This window comes from Callospermophilus lateralis, chromosome 4, assembly GCF_048772815.1.
Source record: "Callospermophilus lateralis isolate mCalLat2 chromosome 4, mCalLat2.hap1, whole genome shotgun sequence".
NCBI lineage: Eukaryota > Metazoa > Chordata > Mammalia > Rodentia > Sciuridae > Callospermophilus > Callospermophilus lateralis.
In genome coordinates, this window is record NC_135308.1 from 131,228,839 (window position 1) to 131,244,786 (window position 15,948).

Below are 15,948 nucleotides of genomic sequence, written 5' to 3' on the forward strand. Positions count from 1 at the left end.
AGCCACCCAATCAGGTATTGATTTATGTAATATTTATTTTTTATTATTATATTATCATTATCAACATGATGATCATGATGATGATGATGATGAGCATTGTTTATTATAAAAAGGCTAATATGTGGTTGTTAGTTTATATCATTTCCTATCTTTATAATATGCTGTGAGATGGGTTTTATTTTTTTCCTTTTATTGTGAGAGAACAGAGAAAACAACTTGCCCAAAGTCACACAATTAGTAAGTAGCAGGATAGATGTCAATCTGATTCCAAATATCATGCTCCTTCATCCAGACCATGATGCTTTTCAGAAAATATTGTCAGCTCAGGAGTGATATAGCTAGATTATAAGTGCATATATGGTAGCATCTTAAATGGAGCACAAAGTACAGGAGATAGAGACATTAATGAACATCATCCATTCAGGCACTTGAAAGAAGTTTTTGGTATAATAGGCAAAATACATTTGAAAATAATGTTTACAGCATTAAAATAAGATTGCCAATATTCTTGCTATTGAAATTAAATTTAAAATAATCTTGAGATAAGTTATTTCTATTTAACCAATTATAAACAAATGCTCTCTTTGTGACTGTTTTAATATCACAATTTTCTTGTGCATTTCTTGTGATTTTAAACTTTTATAAACATGAAAGTGTTTATAGGCTTTAGTATTAAAATTTAGGTCTTATTTTTAAACTTAGCTGAAAGCATAAAGATAGTGATCAAAAATACTAGGAGGGGTATTCTTGATATTTGAGAAGTATGTACTCCACAAGTAGCAACCACTTGATACACCTCTTTAATCAGCACTAGCTGTTTTCCTCCTAAGGTCCATTTGTTAAAGGGTTGGGTCCCAGCTCCTAGCCCTGTTGGGAGATGATGGAGATGGTGGAGCCTTTAAGAGGTGGGGCCTAGTAAGAGCTCCTAGATCAATGGGGGCATGTCTTTGAAGGGGATACTGAGAGGCAGTCCCCTACCTGTCTCTGCTCCTGGCCACCAATGAACTCCCACCATGATGTACTTCTTTACCACCAGCCCCAAAGCAGTGGGGGCAATCAACTATAGACTGAAACCTCTAAAATTGTGAGTCAAAATAAAATTTCCCCCTTTTAACTTTATTTTCTCAGGAATTTTGTTACAGAGTATTTCTGACACAATACTTGTCGTTTTAATCAACTGCTATATGAATTCAGAATTTAAAAAGGAACTAGTTACATTTATGGTGGTATATAATCTAAAAGTTTTGTTTACTTTATAGTTTCTAGGTGATAAATAAATTATTAATTAATAGTAGATGAATATCATTCTTGACATGATAATATTTTAAGTTTGAATTTGGAAATTCCTTGACAAACTGATGCTCTAAATAAAATATAAGCTAAAGATCATCATTACTGAGGGCTTGTTCTCAATGTAGTTAGCTTATTTTGGTTTGAAAAAGTAGTGTGGAACATTCCCAATTCATAAATCATCTAGTTAAAGATTGGCTCATAATTACTGAAGGGCTGCATCACAGCAAATCAAAGCCCATCTTTCTGAGCATAATAATAATAGCTGGAGAAAGACTTTGTAGATGTTTAGCTTCTATCTACCAGTTATCTTTCATGTAGAAGGAAGCTTAAAGAGCTAAAAAGACTCCATCTCCTGTCCACTGTTTTCCAACCTGTGATTTCTCTGCATGATCATCACCTGACAGTTTAAAAATGAAAATTCTGTGGTCCTTACATATCTTCTGAATCATGTCTGGAGGTGGCAGTTGGTAACCAGCATTTCTGGATAATTATGTATTCTAAAGTTTGAAAATTCCTGTAACAACTCTTAAGACTTTTCTACTCTGATCAGGAGAGAAAGGGAAACTGTCACATAGGATATAAAATCTGAAAATTAAATTGTAATTTCCTAAATCTCAATATACTGTTAAAAGGAAATATATTCTCAAAACAAAGTATTATATTCAAATATTTAAAACTTCAAAAATAAAATTAATTTTAAATAATAGTGCTGTTATATTCATCTGTCTTGAGTTGTGCATATTAAATCCAGTGGCTTCCTATACATTCTCTACTTCACCTTCATGGCAATCTCATAGGGTTGGTATTACTGTCTACATTCCGATTTTAGAAGAGAAAAGTGAAATCAGAGAAATTGTCATCTGTCCAGAAGGTGCCTAGAGAATGATTAACAATGAAACATGTTTAACTTCAGATGCTATACTCTATCATTAAAGATTTATGAAGATGTAGTATTCAATTCTGATATCTTTAGGAAAAATGTGAGATATTGAAAGAAAATTAAAGCTAATTCAAATTGTATTGTAGTGTTTATATCAGGTTGAAATGGAATATCCATCCATGTTTTGTATAGAGTTTGTATGACATGCATAGATAGATCCTGATTATCATTCAGTGAGTATTAAATTTAAATAAATATATTTATCTCCAATAAGAGTATTTAAAATTTTAAAATTCTTTAAAAATACATTATTTCTTTCAGCAGTAACTTCTCATGACCAAGTAAATAATGAAAACAACCACCATCAATACATAAACACACGTGACAATGAGCTCAATCACCTATCTTCTGTTGGATAATTCATATTTTGTAAGCATGTGTCAAGTTCAGGCAATACATTCTCAATATAAAGTTTGATAGAAAATATATTTTGTGGTCTTTGAGATAGTCACATGCATTCATTACATATTTGGACATTTACTGATTAGCCACAATTTGTTTACTTTAACAAATGTGTTTTGGCTCAATCTATAGGAACTCAAAGAAAAATAAGGAAACAGATATGCATACTTCAGTGATATTTGTGGTAATTATTGTGGAAGAAGTCAGCACAACATTTTATGATGTCTTAGTAAGAGTGAGAATGAACCTAAACTGGTGGAGTATGGTGCATTCCTGAAAGACATATTGTAATGAACTTTAAAGAATAAGTATGAATGGGGGAAAAGAAGTAGGAAATGGAGAAAGAAGGGTAAAGGAAGGAAGTTCTGGAAGCAATTCCCTTTGTTTTAAAGAAGTCTAAAATTTAGTTGAACACAATCTATAGTATATATCATTATAGGAGGAAGAAAGTGTTGAGACAGGCATGGGGTGAGTCAGGCAGAAGGCAACCAGAGGATGTACCTATTTGACTAAATGAGGTCCAGGTTGGGCCAACCAGCCTTCCTCTCCTTTGAATGTAAGTCTGAAGAGGAGGGGCATACATGGGTTTAACTCACCTGGCGATGGCACTGTGAAGACCCAGCCCTTCAGGGTGTTTTAGTAAGAGATCCCAGAAGCTACTGCTTCCTCCTAGTCTTCACCCTCTTCTCTCTGAAGTCTTCTCTGCCCACATGTTTTAGACTGCACACTATTCCTTTTCCACTTCCTATGCTCCATGTTTCTCATCAGCACTTCTGCCACCTATATTAGCCCATATTTTATTTATCTACTTCATTCTGTTGTAACATAATTCCCATGTTTTGCGTACTAACTGCATTTTATCCAGCACATAGAACACAACTTGGCACCTAGTAGACTTCAGGAGCCAATAAAATCCTGACTTATTTGGGGTACCTTCTGTGTTTCCTTATCAATCCACTACAGGTTTCTCTTTCCTAGCCTACTCATGAGTTTCTATTGCTTGAAATTACTTTCACTAAAGAGCATTTAAATATATAAAATCCTTTCAAACATATTTTCTCATCAATTCTGAGCAATGTCTGTACTATTCTTATTACTCTGAAAATAAATGAATCTTAATGTAATTTAATAATTTTTACATATTCATGTTTCATATTATAGATATGAGGCTCAAATCTATGTCTCCAGGTCTTACTTCATCTTGAAAATGGAGATTTAGATTTTCAATATGGAGATTTCTTGGAGACTCCTTCTTCAATGATTGCCCACTGTGGTGTTTTATCCTGCCAGTACTCATGGGTTATTCTCTATATCCAGTTGAAACCTTTCCTATTCTTATTAAGATTCATGTTTACCTCCAGGTTTCTTACTAGACATTGTGAACACTTAGAGGGCACTCCAATTCAAAGAATCTTTCTTCTGAGTGAGAAAAAAATGACTGGGTCTCTCTTACACATTCTTTCCCCTAGACTATCCAATGTACATGATTTTTTCTATCCTCTCTTCTTAAGACCTATAGTTAATTTAATAAACTATGTTGGCAGCATTCTATATTAAATGCCTATATTTTTGAGACTGTGTTATACTAACTGGATAAAATAAGTAAGATCAGATTAATATAATATGAACAATATGGATGATTTTCTGGGCTATGATTTTATTAGCCCTTTCTCCATAAAAGCACAAACTACCCTACTTTTTGTTTAGTTTATAATAAATGACAAGTTCCCTTCTCATAATTAGCTGTGTTTGATATACTCAGATTTCCCTAAATACATCCTTTTTTACTGTCATTTAAACTTTACTACTAGATATAGGAAAAAAATTGAAAATTACCTAAGAGCTCCAAGTATCTTTAACTTTAATTCAATTATAATTTTTTATGAGGTTAAATCTCTTCAAGTTTGTATTATCAATGAATACCTTTTAATCTTATATATACTTTTGGAGGGATTTTATGTGCCAGGCATGATGGAATGTTCTGGGAAATTCTCGTGAAATAAAAAATACTTTCTTGGAGTTTGTCTATAATAAGGACAGCTGCATTAAGCAAAGTGTAATCTTTCCAGTGAGTTTCTCAGTTTTACTTTCCTTTTTGAAAAGTCAAATAAAATTTCAAACAAAAGTATTGTTTCCTATGTTCATTACCTAAAAACTAACTCATACTCAATCTCTTCAGTACTAATTGCATTACTACATTGAAATCCTTGCCTCCATTGATATTTTTGTAGTGTCTGCCAATATTTATTTCCATTCTAATTTCCATTTTGGAATAATAAGCGAAATCTACTAAGACTGCTACAAATCTATGCTTTCAGTCCTGGATTGATTCTCATTCTGCTTCACCTCTATTTCCCCAATGTGGACAGAATCCCCACGTTCCCACTCCTCTAAAGTATGTAATGCATTTATCCCACACATTCTTGGTGAAATGATCAATTTGAGGTCATTTGATGTGGATTACTTTGTCTTCTTTTTTTGCATTTACTTTTTTTTTCTTTCCTAAGAGGATGAGGCATTCTTTCTTCAAAGCTAATGTTTAAGTTCTTCCTTTAACTTCACCGTTTTGGATATTTCCAGCTTTCTTTGCTTTTTATAAGTAAACATGCTCAGGACAAAAAAAATCCATATATTATTTCATATTATTTTTATAATGCAAATAACCTAGCAAAGTGTTAAAAGAAATGCAGGGGGTGTAGTTATTAAACAAAACAGTCATTTTTCTTTCTAAAATATCATGCTAGTCTGGGAACCTGCTATTTGCACAACTTCTCAGTTAAAGCAGAATTATTTTTTTCCTCATGATCATGACCAACCAAAGATTATATTGGATGAACATGTACATGACCTGACTTAGGCACAGGAAAGGACCTAACTAAAATGTTGGGGTCTAGGGTCTATAGAATGTTTGGGAATTGCAATTGGGTCTATAGAATTTGGGAATTTTTAGAAAACTAAAAATCTAGAGAAAGTCTGCTATGTAGAAAATTTGCCTAGGATGGTCTATTAGATCCATGTCCCTGGACCAGTCAGAAATTGTGGAGTTATATATGTCTAAAAATTACTTTTCTATGTATATTTGTGTGGTGGTTATTTTGAAATTCCTTAGTACTTATTTTCTAAAACATAGTGTTCCTCCTCGAAGTCTTTCAAAATTGATGAATTTGAAGTTATTGATTCTTTTAGCAAAATGCTACTACACTTGCATGGTTCTGCACTAAAATATTTATTTTAACCTGTTATGTGTTACAACTGTTCCCTGAAAATATCTAAAGCAAGCTCTTCATAAGTGCATCCTGGATGAAAGAAATGTATGTGTATGTAAATATTTGAACTACATTATATTAACACATGTGATTCTTTATACATTTAATATTTTAACACTAAACACAATATTATTAAAATAAAACAGTATATGTAAACAGTGATAAAGTATTAATCTTCAAAGAGTACATTTATAATATTTCAATGGAAGCTAATACCACTTTGTATTTCAAAAAAGGTTTTTTTTTTTTTTGTCTGCTTCTTTGAAACATAAATCAAAATACACTTGTGGTTTCCTATAAACCTACTGTAACTTCAAAGGTACATCATTTTAGAAAGAACAAATTAATGATGTGCTCAATATGATAAACAAAAATGCACAATAAAAGGGATCAGCAAATATATTATGTATATAAAGTGACATAGTAGCTCAGAACTGTCACTTCTGCATTATATTTTGTAGACAAAAAGAAAAAAATACAAGGTTGTTTTCTATGAGTCTTTTGTTTTCTTTAACAACATAAACTCTAAAATACTTAAGATGCAAGAATTAGGTTATTCTCATTGCTTCCTAAAGTCATTGCCCAACTTTTCTATTTAACTCTAGCAATTTTATTTGGTAATTTATTTATATTACCAAATAAAATGTTATTTTAAAATGGAAATAATAACATTGACTCTGTGGACTCTCAGTAACACAAACTTGTTTACTGTTTTTATATTCTACTTTTTAAATTTTGTAGATATCCTAAACTGTATTCTAAAATTAGTTAATTTCACAAACTGGTAATTTTAAATTTCTATTTGTATGTGTTTAAAAACTAAGTTATAATAGAAATTAAATGGGAAAGGAATGAATTACAAAATACAACTAAAATCTTTAAAAAATATAATTTTTTTATATATTTCTCAAAAAGACACTTTGTATTAATGTTCTGAAATAAAATATTTTATAGGCACAAAGGTATTTTACATAGTATTGCCCTTGAAAAGTTAATGCAATCATTTTTAATAAGCTCTTTTAACTTATGTATGAAGCATTTAAAGTGGTTTTTATACTCAGCATCAAAGTTTTCTAAATACAATATAGGAAAAAGAAGATGTTTATAAAAGAAATTATGCTAATATTTATAAAGCATATTAATGAACAGGCTAATTTTGACTGAGTGCCATCTTTATTGAAAATAAATATTTTATACAAGATTACATAAATATTCTATTGAATGTTCTACTCATGATAACCTCATATCTTAAGTTCTGTTATTATTTTCCAATAGTTGAGGAAAGTGAAAATAGAGAAATAATTTCACTTGTTAATAGATACATTCTACTAAATGGCAGAACCTAGTTTTGAACCATGTATTTACTTCCAGAGAATACTCTTTATAAAATGCATTTTTTTCTTGAAAATCTTTATTATTCATAAAATATTATGAAAACATAAAAGAAAAAAACCAATATAATAGGGTCACAGTGGGAAAGTTAACTGTAAACTAATATAAAAATGGGGTGGAAGATTTAAAGACAAAGCTTTCTTGTATCTGTGTCTAAAGAACAAATTAATGTGCTAATGTGATTTTGTATAATTTTCCTTATGCAACTCTAAGATTTCTTGAGTACAGAAGCCAAGTGTTTTACCTAACATTGTTAAATCTGTATAATAGGGACACTTAACAAGGTGTGCCAAATGATTTATGAATTAATAGAAGAGAACTAATTTTAGGCAGTCTCCAATTTACAAGTGAATTCATTAATTCATTCAAACAGCACAGACATCTTCTATGACAGACATTACACATCAATAAACAAACATGAATTGTGAAGTAAAATAAATTATATGCCCTCTAGAAGTTCACAGTCTAGTTATGAAGACAGATACCACCAAAATTAAATGTACTAGGATAAACAATGCAAGAGCCATTCAGTAAGTATGCTATAAGAAAGGGAGGATTTAAGTTAGTAACATTCAGGGATGATATTCCAGGAGGAAAAAGCTTCCAAAATGTATTTACAAGACAAAGCAAATACAAATTCAAAAGCATCTAACTTTGGTTAGCTTCAAGGGTAGTAGTACTCAAGGATGGTTAAAAAGGAAAATAACTTCTAAAATGTGATGGCAAATTAAATCAAGCATATGTACTCAAAATGATAATAATTCTGGGTAAGTCAATGTGTTCAAGGTTTTCATTCCTTGACCCCACCCCAATCTCCTTATTCTTGCCAAGGTCATTTCTTCTACTACCATAGTTTTCCTACCCTGTAAGCAGATGTCTACCACAATTACACCTGCAACTCAGACAGATTCCTCTCCTGAGAGCCAAACCTGTGTCCAGCTGTCTACTCAATCTGTCAAAAACAGAACTCAGCAAATGGTTTTCCAAACCTGCTCCTTTTCCATGTTCTTCTCATCCTTACTTACTAGGAACTTTGGAATTTACAATTTTATTGTGTCCATTTTTATTGTCTCCTATATTAAGCAAGTTCATAAATTCTTTTAACTTTCCCCTTGTGCTTAACTTCTCTTAGCTCCCATCTTTGCCGCCTCTGCTATGGTACATGGACCATAGCTCTGAGTACTACTGCTATTGTTGTGGTTGCTTGTTTGCTGAGCTCTTTCTAATCATCTGGCACTGTGCTAAGGAAATTAAATGCTTCATCTCAAGGGCCTGGAGAGTGATTTTCCCAATTCCAATTTCCCTCCTCTCCAGGTATTACCTGAAACATGAAGCTATTTTAGCTAGGTATAAGTAAAATACATCTGTGAACTCTACCCTGGTAATCTTATAACCATTTGCTTCTATGAGGAAGTTATCCTAAGTTGGGATAGAACCAACACTCATATGATGCATAATAAGAAATTCTTCTCTTCAATTTTTAATCTAATACAACTCCTATGTACTCATTATGTCTATATGCCGGGCAATCTGCTTTTGTGTTAATGATTTAAAAATGAAAAGAAGGGCACTGTTCCTGTCCTTCTAAAACACACAGCCTTGCAGACTTCCATTAAGCAAAAACTTCTGCAAATAGAAGAGTTGTGATTGATTATCTATATGGAATCCCATGGGATATTTATTGATTTCTGTAGTTGATCTCACTGATATATAGAACATGCTTAAATTAAAGTTAGAATAGGTATTTTTTCTCAATTTCCCTTTATGTCTTTCATAGCAATTCCAGGACATAAGTTTATTAGAAATATACATATTACCAACTAGGAGAAAATTGTGTCAGTTAAAATTAAACGAGAAGATGCAATGAAATGAAAGTCTTAAATTTAATAATGCCATGTGGCTTTATCATAATGTTTCAAAGTCAGGGGATCAAGTTTTTATAAATTTCTGCCATAATACATCAATGGGATTAGAAATTATTTATCTTAAAAGACTTGTGCTCCTACATTTAATCAATACTTTAGGCATCAGCTTATAAGGAAAGATCATAGATCTATGTTTTAAAACACTAGATTAAACAGAAACTATATTACTTGATGTCTGAATTATTAATAACTCTTTGGGCATCTTTTGTGAACATTTCTTTTGTCTGTACAATGTGGAAATCATAACATTTCATCTGGATTATTTGGAAAGCTACTAAACTCTTCTTTCTGCTCCAGCCCCATTGCTACCCATGGGAGGATCCAGCATTTTAAATAAACAGTAAATCAAGCCTGCCATTCTTCACTGAAAATCCTTAGATCTCAAATCCCAAATCCTGAGGATGACAGTCAACTCTTGCTCCTATTTAAAATGATTCTGTACACTTTACTTACAGTCAATTCCAGTCTCCAGCTTATGTTCCAGTTATACAGAACTCTGCTTATCCCACATATTAGTGAGCAGCTTTGTCTCCTTCCTGAAACACTTCTAGCATTCATAATCATCAATGCATACCATTAGGTGACAAGCATCTCCTCAATTCTCTCATATAACTTGGACCTCTGCCTATATATTATTATGTAACCCTGAAGCCAAGGGGCTGTCTTTCTTATGATCTCTATAGGGCAAAGACAACTTTGCCTTTATTCATAATTTTTTTTTCTTGAGTTCACATGTGCCAATATTTGGTAGATATTTTCGAATGCATTTTAAAATTTTCAACAATATAAAGCTATAATGTGCTCCAAATAATAGTTTTAAAATAATACTGGGAACTAAGGCATAATGAAAATGATCAAATATACAAATTTGGTTCTTTGCTGAAAAGCCATAATTACTATAACTATGTTTGATGACGAAGATACCTTGTGCTGCTCTATACTAATTACCAATAATATCATCTGAGTGAAAATTCTTTATGCATTTGAGAGCTCCTTTCCTGTTACAAGTGTGAAAATATATACTAATCAAATTTTTAAATTTTCTCAATAAAATAAGAAAAAAACGCCAATGAATGAAGAATGACAAAGAGGTATAAAGAAAAAAAAAACATTTTCAAAAAGTTTTTGGCTAGATCCTATACAAATGTATTTAAATATGATAAAATTAAAATTTTTCTTTGATCACTCATATAACTGATATTTTGAATATGCCAACTTTGTGTGGTATACAAAGGCCTAGTATTAAGCAAAATTTCTTTTATATATTCCCTGTTAATACATAGTTAAGCCTCACTAACTACCTACGTGTTTAGAAAAAATGATGTGTTGCATAATGTGATAATTTTTATATTTTAATCATTTATATTTAAAAAAATATACCCCAGTATATTTGCCATATCCTTGTGGTGGAGACACATTGACAAAATGGTTTTGAGGATTATAATAAAGCATGATAACTGTATCCATAGTGTTCTAAGCAGGAAAGGGGGATGAAAAATACTTAATATAGCATGAAGTAATGAAGCAGAGTTTTGTGGAAGACCTAGCTTTGAGATGAGTCTTTAAGACAATATTTTTCCAATGGGCAGGTTTAATGAAGAAACAGTCAATCACAAGAAACATATAAACAATTTCCTGGGAAAGAAGTAGAACAACAAGCTGTGTGTGTTCCACATCATAAAGGACATTGTATGCCAACTCAGGGAGATGAACTTTATCCTTTAAGGAAGGGAAATACATACATTATTTGAACCATGGAAATGGCAGATCACTATGTTTTCATACTTTGTGATAAAGTGTTTTTCTCTAATTTTTCAGTGGATATTAGGGGGCAAGGGAGTTAGCCATGTCTACACACAGGCCTGACACATATGTCATTAATGCTAGAGTTTAATGATAAAGAAAGGTACCTTAAAGATAAATATTTCTTCTGTGGGCTACATTAGATCATTGCCCTTGCCAGAAATTAATTATTTTGATTAGAAGAAATGGTTTGAAATTTTTGCTTTGTTTATTGACAGTAATAGAGTGCTTGTTATTATTTTACACAAAAGCTTACACAGAGTTCCATTAAATAAAACAAGTAAATTCATAATAGGGAACAACCACTGGATGAATGTATTTAATTTCTAGGAAATGAGGGCTCATCAATACCTCTTGGAGGGCTCACAGTTTAAGTCATGATAAGTGAATCTACGAGTTTAGTAGAGCAGATAAACATATTTATTTGCAAACATAGAACTGTGAAGGGATAATTGTGAAAACATGTTGGGATATCATTATTATGGACATAAAATTAAGAAAAAATTCATTGTGTTCTAATTTATTTACATATGTATACACATACATATATTAAATATATAAACATGTATTTAATTTTGCTTTAACATAGGTTTCCTATTTGTACATAATATAGTGTTATAAATTGACTGTAATAATACATACAAATATTGAAAGGTGTTTCTCCTATAGGCATTGAGTCTTAATTTTTTTTCAATTAAAGCATGTTCTAGGCAACTGTACTCAATAACTTAGCTTTGGGTGATAATTAATTCATTAAACATCAAGTACAATCTGGGTTTTGGCACTATCCAGGGTCCATGCACCTCTGAATAAAAAAAATGCAGGCAGTATATTCATTGTAATAGGGAAGTAAGAAATCATACATAAGAAAATTAAATTTAAATCAAGTGATAGATATTCTGTACAAAAATTATTTGCATGTATATGTGTAAATGTCTAAATGTATCTGGCTAAATTAAAATGCAATGTAAAATAAAATCATGTTCTGAAGATATCTTTAGCTTCTCATTTTTACCTTTGAACTAGTTAGGTCAAACATATTCTAAATCATGCTCTTAAAATCTAATAGCATACAATTTCAGCACAAATGACAGGGATTTTGGATGCTTAATGAGAAAGTGGAGCTAAAATTTGGTATTATTCATGCTGAGCTATCTTAAATGTTTTTGCATATGTTACCTCCTATGCTGGAATAATGTTAAGAAAGTAGGTATTAGAATACCAACTCCTTGAAGAAGGATCATTTCAGAAGCACATTCATGCCATTCCATAATGAGAACCACTTGTGAAAATTTAAACATTTATACGAGACACATTTTTTTTGACAAATGGTCTGTTACTTTTACAGCATCTCATTGCTTTTTACAATGTTTTAACCAAAGAAAATATACTTCCTTGAAAAAGGTTAATGTACACAAGAAAAATAATTGTTTAATTTTTTTTTCCTTTGAACATAAAGGCAATGAATCAACTATGATAAACTCTTATGTTTTAAAAACTGTCTTTTCTTTTTTTTCCCCTCCAAACCCAAAACAATAGCAACAAAAAGATAAACACCCAAAGTTAAAGACATTGATTGGTATTGCAAACCTCAGAATCAAATATCATTTTGAAAAATTAACAATAAAGGAGAACAGAGCTTATGTTTATATTTTACCTGAAATCCAAGGGGTTTTACATGACTATGCTATTAACACCATCCAAAAAAAGGAGAGGTTAAAATTGTTACAGTGTGTTTTCAAAGAAAATCAACTGCCACAAAAGGTGTCAGCAAGATCTTCAAAGAATTGTAAAAAGCCTGTGTCATGACTAAGCATATGGAATTACTGACCCTTAAACTTTAAGACGTTCAAGTAGAATACCTAATGTCAAAAGCTGCTCAAGTGTCAGCTACAGGATATTGTAAGCAATGTTCATATCTCAGTATAAAGAGAAGGAAAAAGTAATAATTCTGTGAACAGCCCCAGGGCACTTGCATTTTAAATCACTGCCACAAAAAGCAGATCACCACTGGGAAGAGAACATATTCTGGAACAACACAGACTTGCACTATCAGTAGGCATCAGTGTAAAACAGGAGAGGCGACAGGATTAAAAATAGAAGTATAGAAAGTGGAGAGAAAGAGAGAGAGAGAATAATCTACTGCTTACAGTTTACAAAGGCAAGAGACTTTTAAAAATGTGATGTGCATTTATTCAAGGTTTCCTTTAAAAATACGCTGACTACTTTTACTCTATTAATTCTCTTGGTCTTTGTATTTTTTTTTCCAGAACATTATGACTATACAGCCAAGATTGTTAAACAAAAGTCTGTTTGGATTTCCATAATGTAAAATATACAGAGAAGAGGTTCATTTTCTCTTTCATGTAATGATGATATGACTGAATTACAATGTAAACCTTAGCACTGAAAGATGCAATTTAAAGATAAAATGAGGTAGGATCTGATTGAGGTTAGACTTAACCATTTTCTAGATTTATGGCTGATTTATTCACAGGCAATTGAATTACATTTAGTAGGTAACAGCTTTGTAACTCACATTCACATTTGTATTATAAATCATTTTGACTTTTTGATAACACAGACAATCTTCCATCTTAATGAGCTTCTACTTTACCTTGAATTGATAAATATACTAAACATGGTACTTAAGACTACTGTATTTTTTATTGCTTGTACACTGCATACATAACAAAATTAAATAACATGAACTATTTGAAGCTATGTATATGAAATATAACACATTTTACTTAGCCCAGGGGACTTGGTTTGCAAAGTTCCATAAAAATGTCTTTTAATTCTATTCTCTCTGTGATGAATAAGGAAAGTAACTGTGCAATGTACACATTACAGCCATAAATAATATGGAGAAAAAACACATCTCAAAAACTTTTCAAGGATATAAAGATTTAAAATCCCTGTGAAAAATTAAGTGTCTACTATTATTTTGTTTGAATTCACAGAGAATCCAATGACAGCCCATTTCAATACTTTAAAACAGATTAAGCTGACATGCACATTGTCCATTCCATAATCCTCTTCAATACTTTCACACTTTTCAGTTTTCCCTTCTTTATATTTCCCATTATTAAAAGTTTGACTACATATTAACTTCCTAAGTTGTGAAGCCATTTAAAGCACACTTACTTGAAAAGTATAAAACCGGGTCCCATTAGGAGGATGCACTTTAGGGGAGCCAGAAACGGTGTTCATATCCGAGAAAATCATTTCTGATCACAGAGACAATATAATCCACAAGGAGCTACAGATGCAGAGCAGAGAGCTTAGCGTACAGATAAATCCGTGCATGCATTGAGGGAGACTACAGGGTAAAATGAAATCTGCCCCATCCTTCTTAGATACACAATGATAGCATTTTGAATCTTTCTTCTACGTTTGAAATCTAAGCTGAAAGGGCATCAGCCACCGGCCTTTTGTGCAGCTAGTTCTTTAGAACAGACAATGTTTTAAAAAATTTTAAAACACAGAAGGAAAAACGCAAGAACCAACGATAAATGGAGCTTGTGCAGAATCTGGCAGTGCTGAGGACCTGCCCATCTGTTCTCAGTGATAATCACCTCCCTCCACCACAGTCTAGCGGAGTGATTATGCTAAATATCCTGGTTAACCAATAACATACAGTTTCATTTCAGGGAAGCATGCACAGTGTAATTCAGAGGACCTCTTCTGACTAACCTGAAGCATGTTTCACATACTACTTTAAGCTGCATTCAGTTACAAGTTATTGTTTTTTCACTCTTATTTCTGTATGTTTTCTTCATAATCCTCAGTATTTTCAATAAGATGATAATATTTTTTACACATTTTTTAAAAAGAATTCTTTTATAATTTATAGAAGCAAGTATACCACAGCTGGCTAAGATACTGAGGGGCAATGTATAAAATTCAGTAAGTCTCTATAATATCAGAACTAATAACAAATACAAAGCAAATACTGAACACCAAAATAACATAATATATCAGTGTTACCATTATTTTCTCATTTTCCCATCTTAGCTCAAAAAATAAGCTTGAAAATAACAATGCCTTAAAAAGTAGCATAAATTTATTTTAAATAATTTATTTCATATACAAACTTACACAGAGACCAATTAATATCTCTGAAGATTTCTAACTGAAATTCCAAAAATATTAACTGCATAAAAAGTTATTTGCAAAATATGTTCATTTTTTCTATGCCTTTAACAAATTATTCAGTCTGTATAAAAGATCATATTCAGATGACTTGACAACTTCTAGAGGTAAAAATAAATGTTCCATTTACACATGGTTCAAAGGCGGAGACTTCAGGAAGACATAAAACAGAATGATCCAAAAGTGTTTCTTTGTGACTGTATCTAAGTTGACATAGTTCTATACAACCAAGAACCAGGAATCACAGGCTTTGAACTGGATTCTACAAAAGGAAGGTGAAAGTTCTTAAAACAATCTATCATTAATTTGTACTTTAGATTCTCTAATTATGCTTTCAATTTATAATATCAGTGGGTAGAAAGCAAACATTTTTTTCTGTTTCTTTGATGGGATTCCTATAATCACATAAGTTACGTGTATAGGTAATTATTTAACAAGTAAACTCCTACATAAACCAGAAAATATTTTTAAATAAAATTTTAAGTAGAGGAAAAAAGTTTTAATTAGAGGATTACAGATTTATAGAAAATCTGCTAAGAGAGGATAAAGAGTTCTACTGTACCCTTCAATCAGAGTCCCCAATTGTTACAATCTGACATAATCATGACATATTTATCAAAGTGGAGAAACTGAAATTTGTACATCATTAACTGACTCTAGACATTTATTTTTGTTGTCACATATCTCTGGTTTCTCTGGCTGTTGAAGTTACTCAGCATTCCTCATCACCCTGGTAAGTCTTGAGAAGTCATGACCATGTATCCTATGGTCT

At 31.6% G+C, this 15,948-nt stretch overlaps 1 protein-coding gene across 26 annotated transcripts in view; it reads right to left on the reverse strand.

Annotated features, from left to right (window-relative positions):
- Positions 1 to 15,948, reverse strand: part of Ppfia2 (PPFI scaffold protein A2) — a 448,465-nt gene that overhangs the window by 284,706 nt on the left and 147,811 nt on the right. For 17 of the 26 annotated variants that reach the window (XM_076853179.1, XM_076853176.1, XM_076853177.1 and 14 more), the window contains exon 1: positions 14,169 to 14,249. The exons of the other annotated variants lie outside the window; for them this stretch is intronic. In XM_076853179.1, coding sequence (XP_076709294.1) covers positions 14,169 to 14,249 — 81 coding nt within the window. Of the gene's footprint in view, positions 1 to 14,168; positions 14,250 to 15,948 lie in introns of those variants that run through there. 26 annotated transcript variants of the gene reach the window in all.